Source organism: Doryrhamphus excisus, linkage group LG3 (assembly GCF_037039965.1).
Source record: "Doryrhamphus excisus strain RoL-2023G ecotype Guam linkage group LG3, RoL_Dexc_Guam_v1.1, whole genome shotgun sequence".
NCBI lineage: Eukaryota > Metazoa > Chordata > Actinopteri > Syngnathiformes > Syngnathidae > Doryrhamphus > Doryrhamphus excisus.
This window is the reverse complement of record NC_136359.1, coordinates 18,905,056-18,919,530: the sequence shown is the minus strand read 5'-3', so window position 1 is coordinate 18,919,530 and position 14,475 is coordinate 18,905,056. Positions and strand designations below refer to the sequence as shown.

The following is a 14,475-nucleotide window of genomic DNA, read 5'->3' as shown; positions in this document are numbered from 1 at the left end:
GAGTGACTTATTTATTGTATTTACCCACAAATTGTTTTATTTATTTCTTGAATATACTGAATTTTGGTTTATTTTGTTTGCAGACAACATATACTGACAAAGGTGAAAAGGTAAGGAAATGCATTCTGTGTTTATTGTTAATGTTATTGATATAACTTTAATGTACCACTGTGAAGTTTCTATATTACACATTTAAAGACTTGAACTTAGAAGAACCAATATGTTTCATTGTCTCTAGCATGAGCAGGGACAGTTCCTCTGCTTTGATCACTTGACATTCTGGGTTGGGAATGCAAAACAGGTATGTTGTATTGGACCCCTTTTATTGGCTCTGTGTAGCGGGAATATTATTGTTTGTCGATTCCTGTGTCAATAATGATGCTCATGTTTTGGACCAATTTGGTTCTTGAGATGGAAAAAGTTTGGTTATCAAACCATTTTTGGGGATCCACTTTTCACACAGCTACAGAGGGAGTCTATACATCAAGCATCTCTATTGGTTCTCTCAAGGGGTGGGGAGGTGGGGGGGCAATTTACATTAACATTATCAAGCACACTTACCACCAGCCAGCAGATGGCGGAATATATCCATTCCAAATCAGATATTTGCATTTCTTTTTTTAGTAAAATGAGACAATGTCAAGTACAAATCATTGTTATTTTCAACAGGCAGCATCATATTACTGCAATAAACTGGGATTTGAGCCATTGGCTTACCAGGGCTTGGAGACAGGCAGTCGAGACGTGGTGTCCCATGCAGTCATACAAGGAAAGGTGAAGTTGAATTTGTGCTGCCCAAAATAAATAAAAAAAATAAAATAACCATAATCATAAGCGTACTTTGTGTCCACAGATCATATACGTGTTCTCATCTGCACTGAATCCTGGAAACAAAGGTACAACACCTGGCTTTGGAAGGGATCTTAGATGAACTAGTATATTGAATCAATATTTGGTTTTAATTCATGTCTGGAGTTTTGATGCATCTTTTAGTCCTACAGTAATGAGATGCTGTTATGATGACATGATGAACTCATCTTAAAGTCTTAACTGTGTTCTTTTCAAAATGTCTCAGAAATGGGGGCTCATTTAGTCAAGCACGGGGATGGAGTGAAAGATATTGCATTTGCGGTGGAGAATTGTGACTTCTTAGTGCAGGTAATACAACTTTTTTTAAATCTTTTGCAAGGGCATTTATGACAAAATTTTCTGAAAACTAACCACACTGATATTTTGCAGAAAGCCAAAGAACGAGGAGCAGTAATTGTCAAAGAGCCCTACAGTGTGGAGGACAAGCACGGGAAAGTTAGACTCGCCGTGCTGCAAACAGTAAAAGAATCGTGAATCAATAGGTTAAATGTTCAAAAATCATTCCCAACATTCCCTACATTTGCTTTTTCCGCAACAGTATGGCGACACCACACATACATTTGTGGAAAGGGCAGGATACAGTGGTCTCTTTCTGCCAGGCTTTCAACCGCCTCCATTTAAGGACCCCTCCTTAGCCAAATTGTGAGTCCAGCTAAGTTATCACAGTATTGGACGTCTGATGTGCAAAATATTTACTTGACTTGCTTTCACTGCAGACCTCAGGGAAAACTGAACTTCATTGATCACGTTGTAGGAAACCAACCAGATGATGAAATGGTTAAAGTGGTGGAATGGTAAGTTATGATTGGAAATAAAGGTGTAAATTGTGGATGAAGAATTATACTTTCAGATCTACAAAGGCTAGAACTTTTATGGGCCTCCAGCGGCTCCCAACATCTGGACCATGTTTAGCCTGTAAAGCAAGGCAGTTCTCCAAATGAGGCTGATGATTGGCTGATCCAGTTAGAAGGCGGTGTCATTGAGAGATGTAGGTTCTGAGACATTAAAGCAGGGGTCTCAAACTCAATGTACCTGGGGGCCACTGGAGCTAGGGTCTGGGCAAGGCTGGGCCGCATCAGGTTTTCCAAAAAAAAAAAAAAAAAAACGCATTTATTAAAAACAGAAAAATATACAAACTTTTTCAGTGCTTTGGTTCCGATTTTCTACAAGAAAAGCTCTGATAAAACATTCCACTGTTCTCAAATATCTTAATTTTTATTTTTCTGCACAAAATAAGATGAAAAATAAATAAACTAATCAAGAATAAAGAAAATCAACCAATCAGTAATAAATAAATATAATAATAATAAAACGGCAAATAATTAAACCACATTTAGTTGGTGGGTAGACAAATTATTTTTTTCAGATTAAAATGAACAAAGCATTATTAGAGCCCTGTAGACATGACAAAACACGACTATAGTCACATTGATACTTTTTTTATTTACAACATATTGCGCAATTACAGGGTCTTGAGACACATGCTAACTCGCAAACTAGAGAGCTAGCGACCTAAACGGTAGCCTTCAAGTTATTTCCTTTAAACTTAAATAGCCAAAAACTTACCACTTCCACACGGATAGGGAGGATAACTATTAACAGTTATTTAACCTTTAACATGAACATTAATCAAACGTAATAATTTTTTCTGGGTACATGATACCATACAGCATCCATATCAAACTTGCGGGGGCCTCAAACTAGTGTCCTGCGGGCCACATTTGGCCCGCGGGCCGCATGTTTGAGACCACTGCATTAAAGGTTCACTACTGCAGTCAAGACGAGTCGTGTAATCGTTCAAGTGGCAGCCATTTCTAATGTAGTTTGGGCCTCCTTTTCACACCCAAAAGGTACCAGAAGAACCTCCTCTTTCATCGTTTTTGGTCAGTAGATGACAAACAGCTGCAGACAGAGTTCAGTGCTCTTCGTTCCATTGTGGTGGCCAACTATGAAGAGACTGTAAAGATGCCTATCAACGAGCCTGCCATGGGCAAGAGAAAATCTCAAATCCAGGTCAGATTTATGAAAGTGGTCGATATGGAACCAAAATAAATGAATTCATTCATAATGTTTTCACTTCCAGGAGTATGTAGAGTACTATGGAGGTCCAGGAGTGCAGCACATTGCCATGAACACGTCAGATATTATCACAGCAGTGAGTCCAAAAAAATATAGTTGCATTGCATCCAGAAAGCTGGCAAAAATGATATGAATTTGATTTTTGCAGATTAGGAATCTAAAAGAGCGTGGAACAGAGTTTATGTCTGTGCCAGACACCTACTACGACCAACTGAGGGAGAAGTTAAAACACTCCAAGGTGAAAATCACAGAAGACCTGGATGTCCTGCAGGTAGGTTGAAACATTTGGAGAAACACTTTCCATGTTAGCCAATGATCTGACGAGAAGGAACTGTTCCATCATCTATCCAGGAGCTGAGCATCTTGGTGGACTACGATGACAATGGCTACTTACTTCAGATCTTTACCAAGCCAGTTCAGGACCGCCCCACTGTCTTCTTGGAAGTCATTCAGAGACATAATCACAAGGTTAGGACACTTTTGGCTAGATTGGCAGTATTGTTAACTCTACACATTGAAATAACAAGCCTTTTATTTACTCGCATCTGAAATACATGTTTGACCAACAGGGCTTCGGTGCAGGAAACTTCAAGTCTCTTTTTGAAGCCATTGAAGCAGACCAACATGCCAGGGGAAATCTCACCATATTGATACCCAATGGTGTCACCAAGAGCATGTGATCCATTAACAGAACCATTAATATTCTACTAGCTAAAAGTGCTTTACTTATTTTTGCGTATTATACAAGTATGTACAGTGGCCAAGTGGTTAGCATGTAAACCTAACCATCAGTGTTTCCATGTTCTTCCTGTACGTGTGTGGATTCTCTCCATGTATTCTGGGTTCCTCCCATATTCTCCAACTGGAGACTCATTTCATGGGTGTTTATGTGAATGGTTGTCTATATGTGCCCTATATGGTCTAGTGGTTAGCGCACAGGCCTCACAGTGAGGAAACCAGGGTTCAATTCCACCCTCGGCCATCTCTGTGTAGAGTTTGCATGTTCTCCCCGTGCATTTGTCGGTTTTCTCTGGGTACTCCGGTTTCCTCCCACCTTCCAAAAACATGCTAGGTTAATTAATTAATTGGGGACTCCAAATTGTCCATAGGTATGAATGTGAGTGTGAATGGTTGTTTGCCTATATGTGCCCTGTGATTGGCTGGCGACCAGTCCAGGGTGTACCCCGCCTCTCGCCCAAAAAGCGATAGAAAATGAATGAATAAATGTGCCCTATATGTGCTGAGCCAGAGTCCAGCTCGCCCCAATGATAGGCTGAATAGTTAATGAATGAACAACTGATTCCGGTACTTTTTTGATCTCATGTTTTCTTCCAATGCAGTTTTCATATTTCTGTTACATCTCTGTGGTTAAAACAAGTTAAAACCTGAAACACCTTAAAAACAAACAGTGTGCCATTTTTACAATAAGGTCAACAGATCATTTAGTCATGTGGATAACATTTTTTCCGAGGAATGCAACAATGAAACAATGAAAATAACAAAGTCAGTACAAACTATGGTTTACAGCCAAACATGCCATCATAATGTATAAACAAAAAGACAGCTTTATATCGATAAAATCATTTACAAAAGTCAGGAGTACATATAACACAATAGCTTATAAGTGCTGGTTAGAATAGTCCATTACATCCTGATTGGTGTAGCGCTCATCTTTTTTTTTTTAAGTGCAGTGAACGCCTGCACTGAATTACTTTAAAAGTACATCTTCAGTGTATGTGTTTATTTTGTACAGTACCTCAGGCAACGTGGGCTCCTCTATAAGATACAAGCAGTATACACCGTGGCTGTGATTAGTTCAAAGAGCCCCGACAGCTTTCAACTCCACACAGACAAGGAATCTTTGTGTCCTCGATGGGAAATTTATAGTCGTATGTGATTTCTTCGTTGATGGCTATTGGCTGACGCGAGTAGATCACTATCTTCTTATGAGACTCTACGGTGATGACCTTCGCATAACAATTGGGCTGCAGGAAAAATGTACATCATTTTGGAATGAATTTACACGATAATGAATTAAGACAGCAGTAGTCTTACTCACATTACAGCTGTGGTTGATGAATCTGGCTAAATTCCCACATTTAGTGGCGTCAATGATGGTGTCTTCATCCACCCGAAACAAATAACTGCTTCCAATGCCCTGCTCTTCATACCTGTGCTCTCTCATGTCAGCGATGTTCTGAAGAGAAGACGGCGCACAAATTAATTTACTGACAGTGTTGTTAAAAAAAAAAAATCACAGGATAAGCAGCCACCGGACACGTTCAGAACCGATAACCAACATGGCTACTTGTAGTCAGGGTTTGTGCATTTATTTGTCTCACCTGTCTGATAATTTGGCCTACATATTCAATCACCATTTCATCAGCTGCTATATGCTCCATGGCAAAGAGACCCCAATTGTGGATGTGACTTTGACTGAAGCGAATCCTCTTCTTTCTAAACTGAAAGATAAAAATATAAACACTACTATAAGGAGGTCAATATGCAAAGCATACAAAGCCAGGACAGCCTGTTACAAGGCTCATCTTTGTTGTTTCACTGCTTGCTGTTGGGATCAGCTCATGCTTTATACTCATTTTTAGTGTGTGTCACCGTCCATTGGCTAACCTTGAGCTGGTTAAACTTGACCAGGTCACTGTCACAGCTGAAAGATGACAGCAGACGACGCTGTTCCGACCTGAAGTCCGATCCAGCACGAAATGAGGTGGGCTGTGTCGAAAGACCCTGCTGGGACACGACAAACACTTAGGTTACATATAGTCAAAGCCGACTGGACCATTATGCAATATAGGCAGCTGCTATGTGTGCTGTGGCCTGCTGGGGGTGCAAAAATTCACTTTTCAATATTCATATTCTGGACTGGTCGCCAGCCAATCACAGGGCACATATAGACAAACAACCATTCACACTCACATTCATGCCTATGGACAATTTGGAGTCGCCAATTAACCTAGCATGTTTTTGGAATATGGGAGGAAACCGGAGTACCCGGAGAAAACCCACGCATGCACGGGGAGAACATGCAAACTCCACACAGAGATGGCAGAGGGTGAAATTGAACCCTCGTCTCCTAGCTGTGAGGTCTGCGTGCTAACCACTCGAACACTGTGCAGCCCACTTTCTCTATGTATATGATTATATTAAAAGTAGTTATTACTAGTTATTACTAGTTATTAAAATGAAAAATGTTTAATTTATCTATAAACGTACATGCCTGTAGAATGTGCACATACACAAAATCAATCTCAGAGAAGCGAAAGACAATATCATTTGGAGTCCTTCTGTGGTTTTGATATGATAGTGAATGTTAGCAGCTAAAGTTTGCCAAATCTCTATCATTAGCTGATAACAAACAAACATAACTATTCGCTAGTGTGTGTGTTCGTGTGTGTTATGTGGGACGTGGCTTACAACAAGCAAAAAGAGGGTACAGATTTGAATGTTAGCGAACCCTGTGCAGTACCTAACTGAGGCAAACAGAACCTTTAATACCTGAGAGATTGCAGAAGGAAGCTCAGTGCTTCTGGCTTTGTTTAGGTATTCAAGTTTATCCCTCCAGTGGATTTTGTAGAAACCTTCACTGCGGGCTGAACCAGTTTTGTGGTTATGCTGCCACAATTGGAGTCCTTCATTCTCCTCTGGAACTTTAGTCAGTGAGTAGCAGTTAAGCAGGTCAAACACAAAAACCGAAATGAGGCAAATCTAATAAAATCATGTATGTGGAAACTAAAGACAAATTGCTTTATGCTCACAAATCATTTGAAGAAGAAAAGGATATATGGATGGGGTATCCAGGGGGTGTCACTTAACCAGCTGTAACCATCATCCTCCTCTGTTAACCTTTCATAAGCGCACTGCAGCAGCCTTGCATCCTCTTCATCCAGACCGTCCTTCCATACACTGTGAAGTATCCTGCTCTGCTCACGTTTCCAATGCCACCTCGCAGACCGACTGCAAGAGAAGCGGTTCTTCCTCCAACCTCTTTTTCGTCTCTTCCACAGTTTCCGCCTCATTTTTGTGTCTCTCCTACTTCCCCCATTGAGAAGATCGGGCATGTTCTCCAGTCTTTGCAGGGGTATCGTTCTCGCACCTAACCATGTTTGCACTCCTCTGCCATCAGATGAAGAGTCAGAGAGGCCACATGGAGATGATGTTCTAAGGAATTTGTCATCTAAAAGGGGTTGTGAGGTTTTCACTATTTGTCGGTGTGTCACTGCTCTTCGTGGCACAGAGATATCTCTCCCTGGAGTCTTCGGTGCTGATAAAAATGGATTTCCGATTGATGAATTGGATAATGGGTTTCTAAAGTGTGGGTATGTTGGACTGGTATCCTCTCTAACCTTATTGTTACACCTCCACGGACTCGTGTCTTCTCTACCTGGGGTTTTGGGTGTTTCCTGGAATAACAAGGCTGCTGTGATGGATGATGACAGATGGAACTCGCTGTTGGTTAGCAAGATGTCATCTGCCGAGTCTTCACTTCCTAATTTAACTCCTATGCTCTTGCCTGGTGTTTGTGGCCGTTCTACTTCCTCAGCGGCTGGAGATGTTGGTTTACTTCTGATCACAAGGTCAGGATCACTGTCAATCAAGCTGCCAGTAGGAGTCAGAGGTCTCACGGTGTTGTCTGGAGTCCCCAGGGTCCATTCATGGCTCTCCATGTCTGCATCAAGTTCAAGATCAACTGCCGCAGAGATGATTGACAACAGCGCATCATACAAATGTATGTTGATACCTTTAATGACTTCAATCTGTGGACAAATTACCTGGAAGCCCAGCAGGTGACTGTGGCTCGAACTCATGCGATGTGATGATACGCAGCCCCACTATTACATCTTCTTGATGCATGCAATTGTTCACCTCTGCTTCCTCGCTATTATCTGACCAGTCCTCTAGGATCAGTTCCAGCTGAGCGCCAGGAGTGAGAGGGGCAGAAGGAGTCACAGGGGGCTCAAGTTCCATTGACTCCTCATCTGATGATAATACGACACAGTCATCAACTTCATTGCTCATGACATCGTCTTCCACATCGTTGTCTTCAGTGTACGATGAATCCTCATAGCTCTCTGAGGTAAAAGAGTCTGAGGAGTCTAAGCTGGACAAGCAGTCGCTTTCCTCTGAAGAGCTGTACTCTGAGTACGTCTCTACAAAGACATAACAAAAACGGGTAAACTTCCTGAAAGCAAGGCATTCATTTGTGAGCTATCAGCATGCATTATAAGTCAACATACCATTGCTGGAGTCAAGTACTTCACAAGAAGCCTGACACGAGTCTGCACCATCCTCGTGTTTTTCCTGTTTCTCTTCTTCATTGTGGACAAGATCATCTCTGTCAAACTGACATACAGAAACGTTATCATCATCATCAACCTTTATTCCTTGATAACTAATCTGAAACAATACACGTTGATAAAAATGATGACAAAATGAACTGAGTCGACAAAAAACAGACTATAGATGTTGTAATGCTGACATGTCTGTCCAATAATAACCAATGCCACCCCAAATCAAAATTTTACAAGTGAAAACTGACACATGTGACAGCACAACTCCCCACCCAAATCCCTCCCTCCCCTCTACTCAGTAAAGCGGTATTAGTATGCAAATGAGCAAAAACGCCACAAAATAAAGATGAATATACCATTGATAAATTAATAAAATCTGGATGTAGGATATTATACAGTGCAATCCACTTCTCCAGGTTGAGAGCTGGACACACAGCTAATGTATAATGTGAAAGTATAAACCATGTTGAGGACCGGCCCAGATAAAGATCCAAACAGAGAAATATGGACAATCTGACTGACTTACATTTTAATCAACGAGCGTCTCTCTTTTTTTCTTTTTTCTCTTTTTTTCTCTTTGAATGAGATTCATGAGATAAGATAAGAGAGAATGAAAATACATACGTTGTTTCATTAGTTGGCATCATACTTTCAGTTGCCGTCAATTCCAAATAAGAGAACCTTTGATGGTATATTCTTGGTATCTCCTCCTCATCCTCCTTGAGAACAAATGAACAGTAGAAAAATATATCCTACAGCCAGATTTTAACTATCTAGTTATATTAATCTTTGGTTTTAGTTGTCTAATGGGTCACTTTCTTGGTTTGCGTCTAGTCTGCATTGCGTGTTGGCTCATTTGCATACTAACAGTGATTGGATGTTTGGGATTGGATGAGGGGAGCGGAGGGAGGGGTGTGAATGAGTGGAGCTGTCTTGTCCTTATTTCTGGCGGAGTTTTCACTTCTAAAATGTTGATTTGGGGGGAACAAGCCATTTAGTTAGGGGGCAAAAATTGACAAAATACTATTAATAAAATACTATTTATAGTACTTATTCATATGATTTTGCTCTTTTGTATTCACAAAAATAAATCACTTAAATAACAAGTACAGTAATCAATCAATTCAGTTATTATTCATGCAACTCTTATGTTTACCATATTGTGGATATGATCAACTATGGGCCCGGTTGGTTCGTCTTTGTCTTCTATAGTTTCCCTTTCCTCCTCTTGATGTGTTTTATAACCTTTGTCTCCAACATCATCATCATCATCATCATCACTATCAAGCTCAAGTGGTCTTGCATGTCTGTGTTTCCGTTTATCACATGTTGGTATCACCATGATGCCCCCTTCAGTGCTACCTAAAACACATGCAACACAAGGAACATACAATATAACATACAGTATCAAGAGAAGTACTAAACATGGTAGTTGAATTGACTAAACTTACCAGAAGGTGCTATTGCTTCTGATATTTCAGGATTGACCTCTATTTTTTTCTTTACCTGCATTGCAAGACATTTTTAAGTTCTGTTCTGGTGTTTTTCAGTTTTCAGTTCAATACAAATCTTCTGTCGCTTACCTTGAATGAGGGGAGTGGAGGTTTTTTGCGCTCACCAGTAATGTCAGTCAAGGTATTTCTCAGTTTGTTTTTCTTATTCATCAAAGGCAAAACTGGTATCTTTGGTTGAACAAAAATGAATCATGAGTCAAGCAAGACGTGTATCCTTAACCAAAGTAGCAAAAGTCACCACTGACGATGAAAGGGAAAATAAGGATGAAGTTCTTACCTTTGTTTTCTTCTCTTGATTGTCCCACCAGTATTCAAACACCTTAAACGCAACACCCTCAATCATTCTACGTGTGATGTCCTTCTTGATGATGGATTTCAGTTCATCCATGAGCACATCTAAAACTTTTTCAGCTGTAACTTTTTCAGCTGTAACTTTTTCAGCTGTAACTTTTTGCGGGTTTTCCCTTATATGTGTGTAGTCCGGTGGGGGTATTGAAGGATTGAAACAAGGGAAAGGTGGAGGAATCCAGTGTGGTGCACAAGGCGATAAGGAAACACTTCCAAGCTTTAGTGGATTGCCCTTGTCCAAGGCACATGGAGGTGGGAGGAATAAGGGATATGTGTGCATGGAGGTTGACACCAAAGGAGGTGGTGGAACCAGGAAATTAGGATGTGGAAGAATTGAGTTCGGGCGTACGCAGATGTTGTTGTGATGGGCTGGAGGTGGGATCCAGCCTGGAGGTGGAATAGGAATGATTCCATTTGGGAGGTGAGGGGCAAGAGGAAATGAAGGAATGGGGAAAGATACAGGCGAAAATGGTGGACACAATCCTCCAGATTCAACGGCAGATGGAGGTTTGGATTGGTGCGTGTTACAGGGAGGCTGGGGAGGAGTTGCTGTCAAAAATTCTGAATGTCCCTTGTCTTTGTTTGATAAGTGAAGCTCCTGAGAGACACAAGAATTTTGTGAACTGACATGTAGGGAAGAAGCAAGAGAATACAAGGACCTAAAGGAGACCTATTATGCTTTTTCCACTTTTCTGACCTATAAATGTGGTTAGAATGTTGTATTCTCGTGTTAAACGATGCCAAAGTTTCAGATAATTTGGTTTGAGTGAGCCCTGAAAGAAGTTTGGGATGGCTCAAAACGCTCATTTTCAAAAGGAGTGGTAAAACTGCTTCTTTGTGATGTCAAAGAGGGACTTCCTTATATGGACGTGACTGTAAGCCAGATAAACTCTCTACTTCCCCAAGCTCTGCTCCTCTGTTTACTTACACTCAATGGCTCGTACGGGAGTTCCTGATTCCCTACCAGCAAAAGAAACGCATTTTAATCTCTTGACACCATTTCACACTGGACTGTTTTGTGAACATGGGCCACTATGTAGCTGGATTAGCCGACAAATTTGCTGAAGCCCTATGCCTTTCCAACGTTAGATGGTTGTATGAAAGAGTCATAAGAGCAAGCCGTAAGTAACAATTTGTCAGTGTCCTAACTAAAAGCACTTGTATACAGAGAACGAGGTTTCTAATAGTCGTTTCCCACCACAATTAGTGGCCACATTAGACGACACCAATGCGGAAAACGCTAAAATGCTAAAGCAACTTACCATTGAGAGACATCTGTCAAGCCTGCACTTCCGGATCGGATTACATTCCCGTTTATTATCGTCTCGTATACCGTTTGCAGCTAGCGGCGAGTGTGACCAACCACACTAGAGTGGGCGTGCCTGCAGGCGCACCGTGGGCGGAATACATTAAAACAGATCATTTTTACGGGAACCATGAAATCCAAAGAAATACAGCTGAAATATGCGCAGATTCTGTCAGAACTATAAAGCTTTGTGTGCTTGTTATTGCGTGTAGCTGCTCTATAGTAGTCCACAACTCAATACAAAGGGCCGAAAAATGAGCATAATAGGTCCCCTTTAATATAACCCCTACTAACCCCTGAAAAGAAGCATTACCTTGGAACTTGATGCCTTATACATTCCTGCATGCGTCTTACTGTTTATATTGTCCATTCCTTCAGACTCAGTGAAATCAAATGCAGAGGGAGACTGTGTATAATTTTGGGAAGTAAGAAAGAAAACAGCTTGGGAAGTTTCATCATCTTCAGGGAGCGGTGTTGGACTGACATTTTCCAAAGAATACGGGGAGTTCTGGGATGAAGTTAAGATATCTTGCACATCAACCTTCAAAGCGTTTCCAAGGAAACTGTCAGAACTTTGGCTGTTTGTCAATAAACTTTGAATGCGGGAGTCCAAAGTCTCTGCCTCTGGTTGAGGGCTCTCAAATGACTGAGATAACTCTGCTCTGCTGGCTTGTGTCACGGGTGGGATGGTTGCTTCTGTCTGCTTGTTAGCTAAATCAACGTTCAAGATGCTCACCGAGTTTACAGGTAAAGCTTTTGAGGTGGTGGGAACCACATCCCTGGACTCGAGATCAGGAGACAGAAGTTGAAAGGAATGTTTTTTGTCATTATGACCAGATGTGTTTCCATTGTTAGTCCATTGTTGAAGCTGCTGCCTGCTACTTTGGGTAAACAGCGGCAGGGAAGGCTGAGGTTGGCGGTGCTTCAAAATAAACTTTAACTCAGATACATCACCAAATCCCCCTTGAAACCTTGACAATTTACGAGAACAGAACTCTCTTCTGAATGATTTGTGAATACTGTAAGTCGAGGGTTCCCCTTGTAGGATTGGAGTACCCTGTAGACTGGAGTAGCACGAGTCCTGGGAGAGGGGAGTAGCAGATAAGCAAGGAGTATGCGGGGTTCCCTGCGAATGTGGCGTCAGTCCAAAGCTACAAGGCGTATCCTGACAAATACTGGAATAAGCTGTGTCGAGTGAAAGCGGGGTGGTGATGCTGTTTGGGGTCCCTTGTCCCTGTGTGGCTGCATTACACTGTAAAAAATGGGTAAATAAGATAAACATTACAAAATGTAATGTTGCTAAGTCTGTTCTAAAATTATTATTTTCATCATTATATATCTTGTGTATAATGTATATCAATGCAGTGATGTTTCTGCAGTATCATAGCTTGTTTAATCTGAGCTTGCATAAGAAATGTTCAATATTTCCAAGCCTATATGTTAGAACCAAAACATGTACATCAATAAAAGCTGCAAATTACCAGTAAATTGTCAATTAAGTTTTGGAGACTCTGCTCACTGCTGCCCAGTGGTAGGGTCAATGGAGTGTAGAGGTCACTATAGAGGAGCTGGAGGTAGCGCAGCCTGTTGGCACCTTTGGAGTGATAGACAACAGGTCACCATCATATCACAAACATACAGTAGTAGTATTTCTTCTTTCCAACATAAAACATACAAACCACTCCTACATTACCTTTCGGGTCAATTTCCACATGGATGATGTTGCCCATCACTGATGTCTGATTGAGGTAAAGAACAGAGTCTTTTGCCGCACTCACAGTATCAAAAACCACTTTAGCGATGCCTAAGTGCTTCTTGTTCTTTGGGTTGTAGAAAATCTCCACTTCTTCAGTGTTGCCATATTTCATACACATATTAGTCAAGAAGGCCTTGTTTACGTTGTCATTCAGTCTGGAAAATGTCACTTCTTTGGGAGGAACAGGGCCAACATAGCACTCATCTATCTAAAATGACATGTGAACAAAACGTGTTATTATCACGGGGCACATTTGTTTATTACTATTATTATTATTATGAGTAATTGTGCTGCCAAAAAGACTACCCTAAATCTTGGAACTTCCAGGTCAGTCTGAATGCATTTGCTCCACAGGCGGCAGACGCGTGGATCCTTCACTGACTCAACTGGAGACAAACCTATGTCGTCAACCTGAAGTGCAAAACGCCGATTACGTGTTTGTTTGTGAAGAGCAAGTAAACTATTTGGAATAAAAATTGAATGTTGCAGAGCGCTCACAGGTATATTAAAGTAGTGCCCATCGTAGCGGTACACTTTGTACAGTCCTTTTGTCAGAGCGGGATCAATCATCAACTTGCAACTTCTCCAGGGCTGATGTGTTGAGTCTCTCTCTAAAACTTGTTTTTCGCTTTCCATTACATTCGCCAAAACCTGCAAATATTGTAAACACACCACGAGCTGTCATTTGTATGCGGATAAATAGCGGCTAGCTACTTATAGCGCTACACGCCCCAACAACAGGTGATGTGCTGATACTGAGAGCATCACCTATAACAGTGTGTTTTATTGACACCTGATAGATAAAAACGACACTCACCAAATAAAGTACATTAACCGACTTACCTAAACAGACATTTTATCCCTTGATGGACCAACATTATTTTTCCGTCGTTATATTTTCCGGTAGCTTTTCCGTTGCCCAGGTTGTTACAGATCCATCCGCCAAGAGTACTGTACAGTACATCTGTGATCTGTCATGCAGGCGGAGGAGTACACTCTAACCTGGAAGTGCCAAAAGGTGCAAGGTGTGACTTCTAAAGTGCCATGCACACTAATACTATTAGTGTCTAATAATAGACACTATTGACACTAGTTAAGAGAAAATAAACACTTACATATGAGTTATGAGTATATTATATCTTCATACAAAGTTCAACACTGTTATTATGTTGAAGTTTTGTAGCTATTTGTAGATTTGTAGATATTTGTATTCCCCCAAACATCCAATTAATTAAATATTAAAAGGCCTATAGTTAATAGTGTCTCCTCCTATAGGTTGTGCTCATAATGCTTTGA

At 41.0% G+C, this 14,475-nt stretch overlaps 2 protein-coding genes across 2 annotated transcripts; one reads left to right on the top strand and one right to left on the bottom strand.

The window, feature by feature from the left end:
* Positions 1-47: 47 nt before the first annotated feature.
* LOC131127784 (4-hydroxyphenylpyruvate dioxygenase) lies at positions 48-3,816 on the top strand (the record flags this gene model as incomplete). Its single annotated transcript, XM_078789277.1, has 13 exons — positions 48-110; positions 239-301; positions 670-774; positions 854-896; positions 1,076-1,158; positions 1,240-1,329; positions 1,409-1,512; positions 1,587-1,664; positions 2,721-2,883; positions 2,954-3,025; positions 3,098-3,220; positions 3,301-3,417; positions 3,519-3,816. Coding segments are annotated over 13 exons (1,215 nt in total), but the record flags the coding sequence as incomplete, so codon positions are not given.
* A 612-nt stretch (positions 3,817-4,428) lies between these two features.
* On the bottom strand, positions 4,429-14,116 carry LOC131127783 (histone-lysine N-methyltransferase SETD1B-A-like). Its single transcript, XM_058070016.2, has 18 exons — positions 14,023-14,116; positions 13,678-13,830; positions 13,486-13,590; positions 13,117-13,387; positions 12,905-13,017; positions 11,737-12,675; positions 10,047-10,715; positions 9,839-9,937; positions 9,707-9,761; positions 9,412-9,617; positions 8,202-8,307; positions 7,737-8,114; positions 6,749-7,654; positions 6,463-6,623; positions 5,578-5,694; positions 5,292-5,411; positions 5,009-5,146; positions 4,429-4,934 (listed from the first exon to the last, which is right to left on the bottom strand). The coding sequence occupies exons 2-18, from the start codon at positions 13,813-13,815 to the stop codon at positions 4,761-4,763; spliced, it is 4,695 nt and encodes a 1,564-aa protein (XP_057925999.2). The 5' UTR covers positions 13,816-13,830; positions 14,023-14,116; the 3' UTR covers positions 4,429-4,760.
* Between the last annotated feature and the right edge of the window lie 359 nt (positions 14,117-14,475).